This window comes from Gymnogyps californianus, chromosome 7, assembly GCF_018139145.2.
Source record: "Gymnogyps californianus isolate 813 chromosome 7, ASM1813914v2, whole genome shotgun sequence".
In the NCBI taxonomy this organism is placed as follows: Eukaryota; Metazoa; Chordata; class Aves; order Accipitriformes; family Cathartidae; genus Gymnogyps; species Gymnogyps californianus.
Window position 1 is genome coordinate 18,703,198 of NC_059477.1, and position 14,286 is coordinate 18,717,483.

The 14,286-nt window shown below is 42.4% G+C and overlaps 1 protein-coding gene across 1 annotated transcript in view; it reads right to left on the reverse strand.

Annotated features, from left to right (window-relative positions):
* AGPS (alkylglycerone phosphate synthase) overlaps positions 1-1,874 on the reverse strand; it is a 56,910-nt gene extending 55,036 nt beyond the window's left edge. The window contains exon 1 of the mRNA XM_050899710.1: positions 1,681-1,874. Coding sequence (XP_050755667.1) covers positions 1,681-1,874 — 194 coding nt within the window. The remainder of the gene's footprint in view (positions 1-1,680) is intronic.
* Between the last annotated feature and the right edge of the window lie 12,412 nt (positions 1,875-14,286).

The following is a 14,286-nucleotide window of genomic DNA, read 5'->3' on the forward strand; positions in this document are numbered from 1 at the left end:
GAAGCAACATAATTTTTATTCTTAATCCAGAACAAGTTATTTAGACTAAAAATAGCAATCCATTATGATCCTATAGCAAACCCTGATATGGGAGATTAATGTTGATAACTTGTAGAAGTACAGGAGTTAAGTTCACTATGCCTGTGTTTCCACAGAGAAAGAACCTATCCTTCAGGTCACATGCATCTTCACAATAGCCTGTTTCTCCTGCTTTTCACGGACGCAATAACTGGCTGTAGAAATTACACAATAATTCATTTATAATAAATCCCTGAAAACTAGCTAAGCTGGTATTTTTTTTTCCAGAAACAGTGATTTCTTCCTGAATTCAAACCAAAGAAAAACTCAATACGGAAGGCAACAATTTTGGAATGACCCATTTCTCCCAGTGAGCAGCACTGTTTGACACATCTCCTGCACGAGCATCAAATCCCCCTCATTGAGAACTAAAGGCTTTCAAAGTTGTTAACATTTGACTACACTACCATGACATTCCAGTCCTCCGAAGCAGGCAAGCTCAGCTTGTGGCCCTGGGCCACAAATGGCCTGTTAGAATAATTCAGACTGGCCCTTGCTCTCTTCTTGAAAAAAGCTCAGAGCAAACCATGGGCTGAATGGATTTTCCTCAAAGGAGGAACAATTCTCTTATCCACTACTTGCCCTATCTGCCTCTTTACCGCCTCCATATACTAACATACTAGTCCCTGTATGCAGCTCGATGGAGAGCAGTAGGTTGTCTATAACCTAAACCTTAAAATGCTCTTACAGGATAGCAAGCCAACACACATATAGAAAATCCACATCCAAGAATAGGGAAATCAAAAAACAAATACAAGTCCACCCCAGCAGAAAAGTGGGCCTCATGATGATAAGTTACATGAAACTATATCATGGTATTATAATTGTAGCATTTAAAAGAATCTACTGAAAAAAAAAATCCACGAGCCAGTGAAACAATTTTGAACTAGACAATTTGATTACTTGTCTTCCATTGGTGTCATGTGACCTAGATTCCTTACTACTAAATACAGTAAGAAACAGAAAAGGTAGTTAACATGCTTAAAACTATTAATTTCTAAGAAACTTGAGTTAGAGCCTAATGTATGAGTACATTTTTGGCAGCATTCACATTAAGGTGAAGGTTTCACATGTCTGTGAACAGAGCAGGACTGAAAGCCCATACACAAACCTTGCTTTCCACATGTGCTGCATTCTTCATTGCAACAGTCTCAAAGTATTTTACATACATTGAACCTCTTCTCCAGCTATTAAGCTATGAACGACTTTCCATTTTAATACAATCCCACTTACTACAGAAACAAGTAAGAGGCTGAAGACCACCTTCCTTCGGTTTCATCCACTCCCTACAGCAGCGAATCGCTTCAGCACTTTACCCGCGTTTGGGCTTAGCCTCGTCCTCCTCCCCGTCGCTGCCTTCCCGACATCTCCCAGCCCTGCTAACCCCGCAGCTCCCCGCATAGCCCACGCGGGGCCTCCCCCGGGCCCCGTCAGCCCACGCCCGTCCCTCGGCGTGAGCGAGACCGCTCTCCGCAGCACACGCTGCCCTAGCCCCGACCCGCACCGACAGCCGGCCGCTCCAGAAGCCCGCCCAGCCCGGCACGGACCCCCCCGGCGCGGCCCGGGACCCGCTGCCCCGCGGGGACCCCCACCCGCACCCACCGCTTCTTCGGGATGGAGCCGGAGGCCGGCCCGGCGGAGCCCCCCTGCGCCTTGCAGGGGCTCGGGGAGAGCGCTTCCCGCTCCGGAGCCCGCGGCGAGCCCCGCAGGTGCCCGGAGATGATGCGCAGCCGCCGCCGGGCGGAGGACGGGGAGCCGCCACCGCTTCCCGCTGCCCCCTCCGCCGCGGCCGCCATCGCACTTCCGTGTTGTGCCGCCGATCGCCGCCGGGTGAGAGGTCGGGCGAGCGGAAGGCGCCTCCCGGCGCTCCCCTCATATGGGCCGTCCCGGCATGCACCGCCGCCCGCCTCCCGCCCGCGCGCTTCCCGCCTCCCGCCTCACCGCGCCCTGCCCCGCCCTGGAGGGGCGGTTGTGCGCGCGGCCCCCTGAGGAGAGGGGCTCTCGCCGCCTTGGTTGCTGAGCCGGGGCAGGGCGGCCCGGCCTGTCCGGTGACCCGACCCCGCTCGGCTTTCCTTTTCTCAGACGGCAATGGAGGACGCGCACATTGCTGGAGCTTCGAAGCCGAGGCCTGTTTCCATAAGCAGTCGTGCAGCCCGCCAGAATAGCTGCCTGCCTCAGCAGTTCAGGGCTTATGTGACGAAACATGAGAGAATAAAGGCTTTATTGGAGATTTCTCACATCTTGTGCTATAATTATCGCCCATTTAGATCTCCAAACAGACTTGAGAGAACACAAAGGTACGTGTTCTTTAAAGATTAAGATTGCCTAAGTTAATGATGAAATGCTAATTAATGGCAATAACATAGGTGGGTTACTTAAGAAATAGGTTGGTGAGGTGACAGATAATCCTACAGGAGTTACAGATTTTATTATTATTGTTGACAAGGACACAAGGCCCTGGTTACTGGAGGGCTGCCGAGCCAGGTGCCTCTGCCTGTGTAACCTGGCTGTTCTTCCCGCGCCATCCATTGCTAGAAGAGAGGCTCCAGGCTCCCGATGATCCGCTCCCCTCACTAAACCCACGCCACGAAATGAACGCTGACTGACTGGTGGGAATATATCCCCTTCTGTAGCTGGGACAGCCATCGCTGGGTATAGAACTGTCAATCCTGACCATGTCTGAGCCCTGTTGGAACAGCTGGGATTCACCCTGTAGCATCACTTTGAAGAGGGAGAAGAACTGGGATTTAAGGGGAGGTACAGATGTTATGCCAACCCCGGGTGCTGTCTGCTAGTAGGAATTCACTTTCATGCACTGGAGTGCTTTGGTCAGCTTTGAATTTCCATTCAGGAAAAGATGTGGAAACTGGAAAGATTTTAAAGGAGAACAGATGAGAAGAGCGTTTTTTTCATCAGAGAATGAAAAAAGGCTGAACAAACTGAGTCCCTTAAAGAAGACTAAGGAAGATAGGTTATCAGTCTTCAAATATGTAAAAGATTGCTGTGAAGTGAAAGGGAACAATCAATCTGCCCTTCATGTCCCAGCTATGTTGGTGAGAAGTAATGAGCTCAAACTGCAAGATACGACTTCAGTATTAGCATCAGACTACTTTCTAATAGTAGTGAAAATGAAAAACTGTTGTAGTCTGCCTAAGTAGAGAATGAAGTCACCTTCATTAGACAGCATTAAGAACAGATAACATACATCTATCAGAGATTATATTGTTATAAGCAGTTCTGCTCAGGGCAAGGTGATGGGACTAATTCCAACTTTTTTCCCTTTGACGTGAAATACCTCACACTGTTGAAGCCTACTCAGTTGTCACACAGGACCTACTTTCATGATCAGCTTTTGCAGTTGTATGGCACTGACCAGCTTTTTGGAAGTCTTGAAGTGGAATGATAATATCTATGCGATTACTAACACTTTCATAATGACATTTTGCTTATCATTGTTGATTTATTTGTGCATTCCTTCCTCATACACCCCTATGCTTGTTATGTCACATATATGAAATAAAATCACATGAAAATTTATAAAACTCTTACCCTCTTTTGAATCTCTTTCAGGGACCTATTTCTCCCATGATACTTCAATGTGATACCCTTCCATTAGCTAAGCAACTAGCAGGGAGCTAGTTCTCCAGGGAGCAGCATCTAGCCGAAAGTTCTCCAGGGAGCAGTACATATTGCACAAGCAGTAAGGCTTTGGTTCAGTTCCCTACTTCACATGTAATATTGGTGCCTCTTTGAGTCATAGCTCCCCATATATAAACCAGGGATAACAGTATCTCCCTAGAGATTTGAAGATAAATACACTAAGGACTGTGTGACAATATAGGATCAGCCCCTATAAGACCTACTGATGAAAAGCAGTACATAAAAGCCACCCAGGTATTATTACTATTTGATTTGCTTTTATTCTCACTGTTGTTAATTGATTTTATGCCCTTTGTGTACTTTGACTAGAAAATAGTCTGTAATTTTCCTGGGGCAGGAATTGCACTAGTTGCAATAGGGTCTCAGCTTTAGGTTAGTTTTCTGGTATTACTGCAACATAAACAGCTGTTCCAGCAGTTTGATAGTTTGGTTATGGAGTTAAATTTCCCCCCTGTGAATAATTTGTATACTACTTTCTGGATTAACTCGTGCATATCCACATTTAACTGTCTGCTGCTGTGGAGGCAGTCTGTAGGGAACAAACACAGGTCTCTCAACTGAGTTTCCATTCACATTGTTTACTGAAGTTCTGGATATAGCTGGAGGGACTTTAAGTCACAGTTATCTAAATCTTTCCACATTGCTGAACGTGGGAAAGGAGATACTAGATTCATTGTAGTAGGCTTCAGATTTTCCTAGAATGTTTCTTTGTATCACAGTCACTTGTAAAGAACAATAATGAGCCCATTGCTCATTTATTTGATCCCAGTCATAGGGGTTCCCAGTAAAAAATTGAATTCAACTAATATCTGGTAAGCAATATTTGTCACCACCTCAGAACTTAATTCTCCAAAAAGTTCCCAATTAATTTTCAAGTGTGTCTGTGGCTGGAGATTTAACTGGGGGTGGTAGAGGCATGGTGGTATGGTTTGGAAACCAGTGAGAGTACTTGTCTTATGCAGAGCAAAGGTATAGCTAAGCGACATCTCATTTTTGTGCAAGAGGGGTCTTTGCTTACAGTAAGAATGCTGAGTTCCTGCCAGTGCTCTGCATGCAATCCTCAACTCCCTTGGAAGGATGGCCATCTTCATAAAAAGAAGCGGTAACATAATGTACTGGTGGATCGTGAGGTCGCTGTTTCTCATCATTTGCCTGAAGTGAACCACTGGCATATTTTCAAAAAATATGTCTAACTGATTCATATCAAGTCTATTTGATAAGTAGAAGTGCTGAAAAGAAAACTTAGGAAACAACAATTTTGAAAGTAATATGGTTGTGACAGCAAAGAGAACTGATTTCAGTAAAAATACCAGCAGATCTACAACATGGTAGTTTGAAGTATGCTAATCATTGCTGAGCCAAAGCGGCAGCGTTCACCGTTCCATGAGCTGTCCTTCCCACATAGCTGAGTGTATCTGCAAGCATGAGTGAGATGCCAGCTCAATGTGACACTCCTCATGTCATCAAAGACCTGCATTTCCAGAATTCTGCACATTGGCATTTTCAAGAAATGTAGTTTTAAAGCGAGTTTACAGTGTAGTACAAAATAAAGTTGCCAAAATACTTTAAACTTTCAGAGAGGTCTTCATAACAAGGTGTCTCAGAGCTCTATTATACAGTAGTCCCATGGAAGAGCACAGAGGGAACATGCTGCTCAGGACAAACGCTACAGTCTTGGGCAACCCATACACAGGCTGTGAAAAGAAGACTCTTCGGATAAATTTTCTTGCCTTGAATGAGGTTCTTCAACAGATGAAGATCACCTAACGTAGCATGAGAGCCCTTGAGATGTAGGTATCAGATGTGGAAAATTAATTGATGAGATACACATCCACCCTTAGAAGCTTCAGCAACTTACAAGTTGCTGAAATAGCAACGGTACACACATCTAGAAGAGAAGGTAGAGTACTATATTCAACTTATACTGTAAAAAGAATTTTGAAAAATTTCAAAGAAGTTTTATTGAAACCTGAGAAAGTTCTGGTCCCAGCTGAAACTAGCAGGAGTTGCCAGTGCTGTAGTACACGCCAGTGCTGTAGTACACGCCTGTGCTGTTCCTTTACTGACTAAATCGCAGAAAAAGGTTGTGGGATTTTTTATTTATTTTTAACTTTTAAAGTATCACAGCTTTAAGTTATGAGTTAATTCTTAATTCACCTCACTGCTTCTCAGGGCAACAGAAGAACATTATCATAATAGTAGCCAATGAGCAAATGAACATAAAGAATCCTTTGCTTTCTAGAAAGATGGGAAATTAGAAGCTAATTTTTTCAGGAGTCTTCATTTCATGGCACTACATGCAAGGTTAAAACAGAAGGAAACGCCTACTTGGATAAGGTGTGTTTTAGATGTTCTTGCTTTCTCCAGTTCAACTACTATTCAGATGTGATTGACACTAATATATTTGAACACCTTTTTGTTCCGTACCCCTGTACAAAAAGCCACCACCTACAGAAGAGGTGGGGTTTTGGCCGCCCTAGGTACAGGATGGGTGTGGGACATCCACAGCTGAATTATGGGCTTAGAAGAAGCTAATGAGGCAATAAAAGGGGGGAAAGGGCATAAGCCCTTAAGATCACCTCTGGATTAGTAATTTTTTCACCAGAGAAAAAAAAAGAAAAAAAAGAAAGCTTACACCCATTCATTAACATGTCATTCAATACCAGGTAATTCATGCTCTGGGAGGAGTTTTGTTGATATTTGAATGGGCCAAGAAGTTTTCCTGAAAGGAGCCGATTTGTCTAAGACCTACTTAGGCTTTGTGCCATTTTTATGGAGTCAGCAGAGACCTCGAGGGAAAGGCACTGCATCCATCCATCCACTACCAGCTTACGGCAATATGAGGCTCAGCTTGCAGGCCTCAGTGCCACAGAACGAGAAAGGCCCAGGTCTCAGAGCTTACAGCTAGGGAGAAGCCTGCAGGACCTCAAGCCGTTGGCAAGGATCAGCCTGGATTTGGAAAGATTACATAAGGATAGGAGGCACTGAAACTAGGAAAAAGGTGATAAAAGCCTGCAGAGCATGGGCCATGAATGAAACCTCCTATGTAGGGATCTCCCAACTAGAAGCTGACCTTTTTTATATGGAAAAGATTAGTGGGCACCATGTTCTCTCTTTAAACGTACAAAAAATACAGATGTTTTTGTAGATGGTGGTCGACTCTCTCCTGGTAAAGAGAGAAAGTATCAAAGATAATCAACTATTTCAGCTTTCAGTCAACAAGATGATCTGAACAGCTTAGAAATGCTAGAGATTAGAAGTAAGTCTGTCTGAACAAGAGCTGATCACTGAAAAGCAAGTGCTAAATCCTTGTCCATAATATATTAAAAAATGCGTATCGACTCCTTTGTGAAACTGCTGTGACTTCACTAAGCCTTCCACTGGTGCCCCAAGGCAGAGTTATTAGTAATATAATATTATTATTATCTATGTACTAGTAATAACTCCAGATCTGACTTTTCTGTATATCACATTTTGCATGAAGGAAAAATACTTGCTAAATTGTTAGCTGTATGCACGGATGAGTTTGTGCATCAATCGCTTCAAGGTTGGCCTTTGCAAACTGAATAAGACACATTTCTGTTTGTTTCTTCTGTTTACTTCTGGTAGTAAAACCAGTTAAACTCTTATCACTGGTAGCAATTGTGGCAGATGATATGTTTATCAATGTACATGCTTCGCAGGTTCCCAGTGAACTCATTTCACCTTCTTCATTCTACTGTAATGACAGTCCTGCTGCATCCAAATAACTGAAGGGAAGAAAGGCAAGCTTCCTAGAAAACTCTGCGTAGAGATGTATAGCCCTGCCTAGTTTCAACTCTTCCACAATGTATGTCAAAAGCCTGCCAAGAGAAAAAGCTTTCATATTTATTTATTGAGGCAATTCAGTAAAACCAAACATCGTTACCACATACGGCTTCCTGCGGCTTTGTCGGTGAAAGTAAGCATAATTTGACGTTTACAGACAGTTAGCTTTCAAGGTGTGTATCCCAAAGGAGCTCAAGCGTGGTTTGCACACTCTTTTTTACTGCCCCAAGACTTTCTCTCCTTTTGCTTTTTTAAGAGAGCTGTCAATTAAAGGGAAATGTAACTGCCCAGCATGACAAAGGAGCTTCTGTAGAAACTATTTGCCTCTACACTTTCCTGGCTGTCGCAACTCCGGTACACCTGGATTTTGTCTTGGTGACTTCATCTTATAACTATTCTCAGTTCTCTTTATTTACTTTCAGAACCTCCATTTTTCATTCCAGCTTTATGCCCTCCTGTGGAAGAGTCTGGCAGGAAGTGTTGCAACTCTGAAAATCCCCTTTTGAGAAGGAGCATTGCCTTTCTCAGCCCAGTTTATGAATTTCTCCTGAGTAGAGTTGGTAGTTTCCTTTTGAGACATTTAATTCATATAATTACAATACTCTGCTCGTTTGGATAGTTTACGTATGTTTGGAAAGGAAAGATGCCCTTCTATATTTTCCCAAAATATATTGCTTTGATAACCAGCAGACAGTAGAGAAATGTTCCATGGGGAATTGAGGCAGGAGAAGCTGGATGTAGTAAGCACTAATCAAGTTCAACAATTTGTCCTGATAATCCAATATCCTGGCAGTCTCCTATCCCCTGTGCTCTAATGTGTATGGAGTGTGAGATCAACTCAGGATACTGCTGGGATCTCTATGTACATCCGATCCTCCAGGGAGATACTGGAAGCTAGATTGTATTATAGCATTTTGTTAAATCATCCATTCTAAGTATGTAGTTTGATGCACTAAAATTCTTGCACTAGAATTCTCCCAATCTGCCGCGATTTCTCAGAATTTAGAGGAGGAAGAAGAAATTACCTAATAACGGCATTTGCTTAATTCTGTATTTCCCTTGCTTATGTCCCTAGACATATTATTGGTTCTAATAACTACTGTTTTACTCCTAAGGGTATATAACATATAAAATGTATTGTGGAAGAGATTATTGCTTGGGTTTTAATTAGAAACTGAATTCCTGTGTATCCTTTTGAGAAGATTATAGGTATGACAAGAGCTCTACAACTCCTGTGTGAGAATAGCATCTCAGGAGGAGGAGAAATATAAGGGTATGGAGAGGGCTGATTGTGCTTGAATGCAGTTTAAGTCTGTTGGATTTTTACTTGCTTAATTAAAATACAAAAAAGGTGCTGATGAAAAGTCTAGTGTATTTGTGCTGTTCTTGACTGAATCATCTTATATAATTCTTTACTGCTGGAAAATGGACATTTATCAGATAACTTCGCAGAAATGTTTGACATACTTCAGTTAAAGCTGTAACACTTAACTTTTGTGGCTAACTCAAAAATCCCTTTCCTAGATCAGATAGCAAGGCAGCTTAACAAACAAATCAGCTATTGCAAATCCTTCCTCAGAGTTTAATGAGAAGGAACAATTTCTTCTAGCGTCTATTACATTTTAAGACAATTACCTGAGTATGCTCTAGGGAATACCAAGGTACGCAACATCAGACACACAATTAAGCAATGTAATTGTGTAAACACCGTATTTGGGACAGGCAGAGTGTTTGAATAGACCATGCAAGACTGTTCCCAAATGGAAGCTGACAAATAATCATGTGACTCTTTAAAATGAACAAAACACTCTTTAAATGTGAGTTGTATTTGACTGAAGTGTTTGATTCTACTTTTAGGGTTCCCTTCACATAGTGCCATTGTTTTGGTCACTTTTCACACGAAACAATTGATTTTTTTTTTCCTTTGCTTAAAACGATAGGTTTTTCCATGATCTCAAGGGAAATAGATGTCAAAGCAGAATGAAAGATCTACAGCTTGGATTAAAACTGTTAACTCTGTCTCAATAATACTTGTATTGTCGTCATGTGATCTTATATTACTCCATAACTATCTCCCACACAATAGTACAATTGTCCTGTAAAGGTAGCTACTAATGGAAAGTTAAGATTTTATAACTAATAAGAGAGAATTTTATTGAACATCTGAATTTCCCAGTGCATGATAGGTGCTTTGTGAAAATGGTAGACAGAATACAACTACTCTGAAGCCTCTGCATTTGTTCTGATATACATAGGTACTCATATCTTATAATTCAGATCCGTAGTCTTTCAACACACAGCTAAGAGTGAATACTATCCCTACCATTAAGGTCTGCTGGGGGCGTGGGTTAAGCTGCGTCCTGATGTCCTGCAGCAGATGTGCAGTTTATGCACTAAGCTACATGCACTTTTGTCCAAACAGCCACCATTCTGCTGATCCACTGTACTTGTATCTTTGTTCAGCCCTCGGTGATATTCACTTCTCTCTCAGTCCAGTCCCCCAAAGTTTACTGCAATGCTATATTATTCCTTCTAGTTTGGCCCAGCTTCCCCCTGTATTGCCAAATCAGAGGCGCTTTCTGACAAATCAAAGATGCTTTCCCTGTATGTACTAAGTAGATACAGGGGACTAATACAATTCACCTTCATTTTTAGCGACGTGCTTCAGGATCGTAAGTTTAGAGAGACATTCAAGAATACATGCAAAGATGATGAGAATAGATTAGGTAAGATTCAGGCAGAGTGTAGACAGAAACAAGTGGTGGTATTAGGCATTAAGTGGTCTCTTCATGTGCTGTGCCAAGAGGGGATCAAGCACCCTATGCAATTATATGGCAAGATAATGGAGGCAAACTGAACATCCAGCAATGGTTTTTTATGTGCTTGTGCCACAGAAAGCTTCAGCAGGAGACTGCCAATGCCACGAACACAAGATCTTCTGTGTCCTTGTACCATGTTTCTTTTGTACCTCTGCTGTTCCTCAGGGAACGGAGTAATGGGAAGGAGGAACTGCAGTCAGCGAAAGAGGAACCGGAGGCACAGAGCTGTGAACAGGGAACTTAACCACAGGCTGGTGAGCACCATCCACCATGTGGTGTTGCACTCACGGCTAACCACAGCAGAAAGGGAGTGATTTCCTGGTTTACATTCAGCTAAATTATCATGATGCCAGTACTATACCATTTGCATTTTGTTTGGGGCAGAAACATGCAGCTCCTACACCTCATTTTCATTCTCATTTTCCTGGACTTGGATCTAAGCTCTTCAGTTTTGCCCCATCTGAGAAACAAAAAACAGAAGGAGGAAACAGGCTGAAGTAATAATAATGAGATCAAGTAGTACATCAAGGAAGTTTGAACAAATGTAGCTAATTCTGTCATTCTGTGAAAGAAAACAAATGTTGATTCAACTATAATATAGGCTGGGGAGTCAAACAAAGGCAGCTGAACAGAATATTTGTACGAGTAAAAGCAACGTTTCTGCTCAGATGCAAATCTGTTACAGTTTTTAAAATACAGTTTTAACATCAGAGATGCTAGTAAAAAGGGATGATTTTCAGGATTTTGCAAATTACAGCACAGTATATTAAGAGGAATGAGTGGCAATTTATCTGAATATGCAAGGCTATAAACAAGAGCAGTTCAGCAGCTGCCCCACAGGCAGCTAAACTGTCTTTGTGATGAGAGCGAGAGCCTCCTGGAGAAGGGTAGAGTGGACGGTCGTGGGTAGGCACCGTTAAAAAGCATCATTATCTATAAGTGAGCAAGCACTGCTAGACCAGACTGAATCGCGAGAGTCACTAGAGGCAGCCTGGCAGTCTGTCTCCCTTTCACTTTTGGAGTTATTGGTTATTTGTTGATTTTAACTTTTTAAAATTTTGTTTCCTTCCTGATGATGATGTGATCTGAATTCATCTGCGTATTTGATTATTGTATTGTAGAAGTTTAATTAAGGATATAAAATTAAAGAATAGCTTCAGCTCATCCTGCGGAATTTGCACCAGCAGGACACCTTAAATGCTCCTACTGCTGCTGCCTTGCCAGACCTGAGGACTCCAGTCTCGGGCACTGTCAAGCCAATGCTGTTCGCCAGTGCTTTGTTTCAACAGAGAAATGTGGTGCATACAACGAATAACAAAAGCAGCTCCTTTTTTGAAGAACACAAAATAGATTAAGCTGGTCTCAGCTGAAAAGGATGCCATCAATTTAGACAGCAGCCTGCTCTTTCAGCTGAAAACATGGGAAATGGAGCAGCACAAATGGGTGAACTGCTTGATTCTCCAAAATATTTGTGAGATAATTAATCTCTACTGCTTTCTTTGTTTGATAGGGGACCAGCTTACTGCTCCATTACATGCAATGATATCGCTGAAGAAGGTAGGCATTTTCAAATGAGAGAAAAACAGAATTTATTTTCTCTTTAACACAACATTCTTTGTGTGTTGAGAAATAAAAAACCAAACTGTCCTTGTGTTCACAGCTCCTCTGCGCTGCAGCACTGAAAGTTTAGGGGCAAAGGAACAGTTGTAAAACAGAGAGTGGGGGCAAGGAAAGCAGTGCCAAACTTTGAGGGAGAAAGTACTACTGTAAATATACCTAATGACTAGGCATAAAAAGAAGTACTGAGTGATTCCTCATGCTCTTGTGAACCGAAGGCAGCTTGGTGAGAAACCTCAGGGCAATCATTCCCAAGCTTGCTGGAACAGCAAGACTCTAGGATAATAGTGTTGGCTCCCCTGCTAGAGCACTCCCTTCTGGCCAATGTATGGATTAGTTTTAAGAGGGCAGTTAAGGATAATAGTACAACCTTGTGACTGAAGCAAGAATAAAACCATGATAATAAATTCAGCAGAGGGAGAGTTAGAAAATTGAGACATTTATCAGGACAATTGTCTTGCTGTGACAATAGTAGTACTTATCCTGGACATCTTGGTACAAAGCAGCTTGGGCCAAGAGCATTAAAACTGCCTTACCCCTATTTAAATACCAAATTTCAGCTGGAATGAAGAGGGTGAGACTCCTGGTACACAGGAAAGCAAGACAGAGCTGAAATGCCTGTTCTTGAGTCCCTAATTTGATTTTTTCTTCTGTGTTTGAATTTTTCCTTAAATGGCTAGAGATCATTTCTGTCTTATTCCTCCAATAAGATGTTTAAATTCCTCATTTACTGCTCAGTACGTCATTCAAGCTCTCCAACTCTCAGAGCAGAAAGCACTGCTTTTGGATCTTCAGTGGAGAGTTCTCTGCTCTTGGAGCAGGAATGCAGAGACATAGCACCTTCCTTCTACAGAAAGCTTTTTAGCAATTATTTTGTAGCCAGCTGAAGCGTATATTTGTTTATCAGCAAAGTATTTTCTAAACACTTTTGTTCTAGTGTCTAAATATATTTTATTGTAGCTTCTAACCAATTTCTAAATACCATTAAAAATTTAAAAAGGAAAAATTATTTGCCTCAGGTTTCTTTTCCTGGTGATACCACGTATCCCAGAATTGCCAAATGTTCCTGCCTTCTGTAGCTCTTGCTTGACTTGTACAGCACTGTTGGCTGTGTTAAAACAGGCAGACTTGATCCTTATGCCTTGTCAATCTTACTCGAGATTTCAGTAAGTTGTGTTTGGACTGAATTTAACAGAAAAACTTCCCAATTTTTTTTTTTCCCCTGTCAACCCTCCATTTTTCACTCCATCTTACCTTGTACACTGCCCCCAGGACTATTTAAAATGTACTAAATGTTGGAGCAAGACTCCGGAGTCAGCAGCCCCTGTGCACAAGCATCTCCCAGACTTCTGGAGTGCTGAACCGTGACGAGCGGATTGGAATCAGCACCTCTGTGGCGAGCTTTTGATGCAGCGTCCTCAGCCCTGCAAATCCCTGAAGGTAGTCCCAGCACAGGCCAGACAGAGCAGGCAGTGGGTCCTGGAGTCCCCAGCTCGCGCAGACATCCCCGCCTCATGTGCTGGAACGCAGGGGCTGAAGCTGTACCCCAAAATCTGGTGACATCTTTTCACTTGTCCTACCACATCTGGGGACAGCAAGAATCTTACATAGACAGCATCTTTATGTGAAAGCCATTTAAAATTGCACAATACTGAGTTCTGGTCTAAGGAGATTTGGTAAGCTGAGCAGGGTGCGTTAACAAGACATTTGCTGATCAGACACAGCCTAAACGTGTCATTGGCAAAGGACTGGGATGTGCTATTTGTGACCTTCACTTCCAAATGCACCAAAGCACAGCTTTCCTTTTACCTAGCAGATGGCCAACTGCTCTTGGTAACAGAAAATAAACCTAAGCAGAGGCTTTCTTGCTAACATTTATAGCCCCGCAGATGGACACTTTAAAGGAAAGGCAGCTTTGTTAAAACATGAAACAAAAACCTATGATAACTTTAAATTCAAGGCCTGATTATTTTGTGCTCTGTGGTGGATCTCCCTTTTCTTCAGACAACTCTCCTTGAGTAGTAAAATACATGCAAGGCCTCTGGGAAGTGTAGCGTGTGCTCCAGGGATGTGTGGTGGTTTACTTCCACCAGGAGTGCGAAAGGCTGCAATAACAGAAATTATAGGCTTTGTATCCCTGGAAAAGCTTAGAAATATTAAGCTTAATTACAGGAGAAAATATAAATAAATGCTTTGAAGTTTTGTTCAATGAAACTCTATCTGCCGTTCCTTGATCTTGTTTTTTCTCTGAAAGTTCATTGCTGTTCCCAAGGGCACCGCAGGTTTAGCTGGACCCAGCTGCACC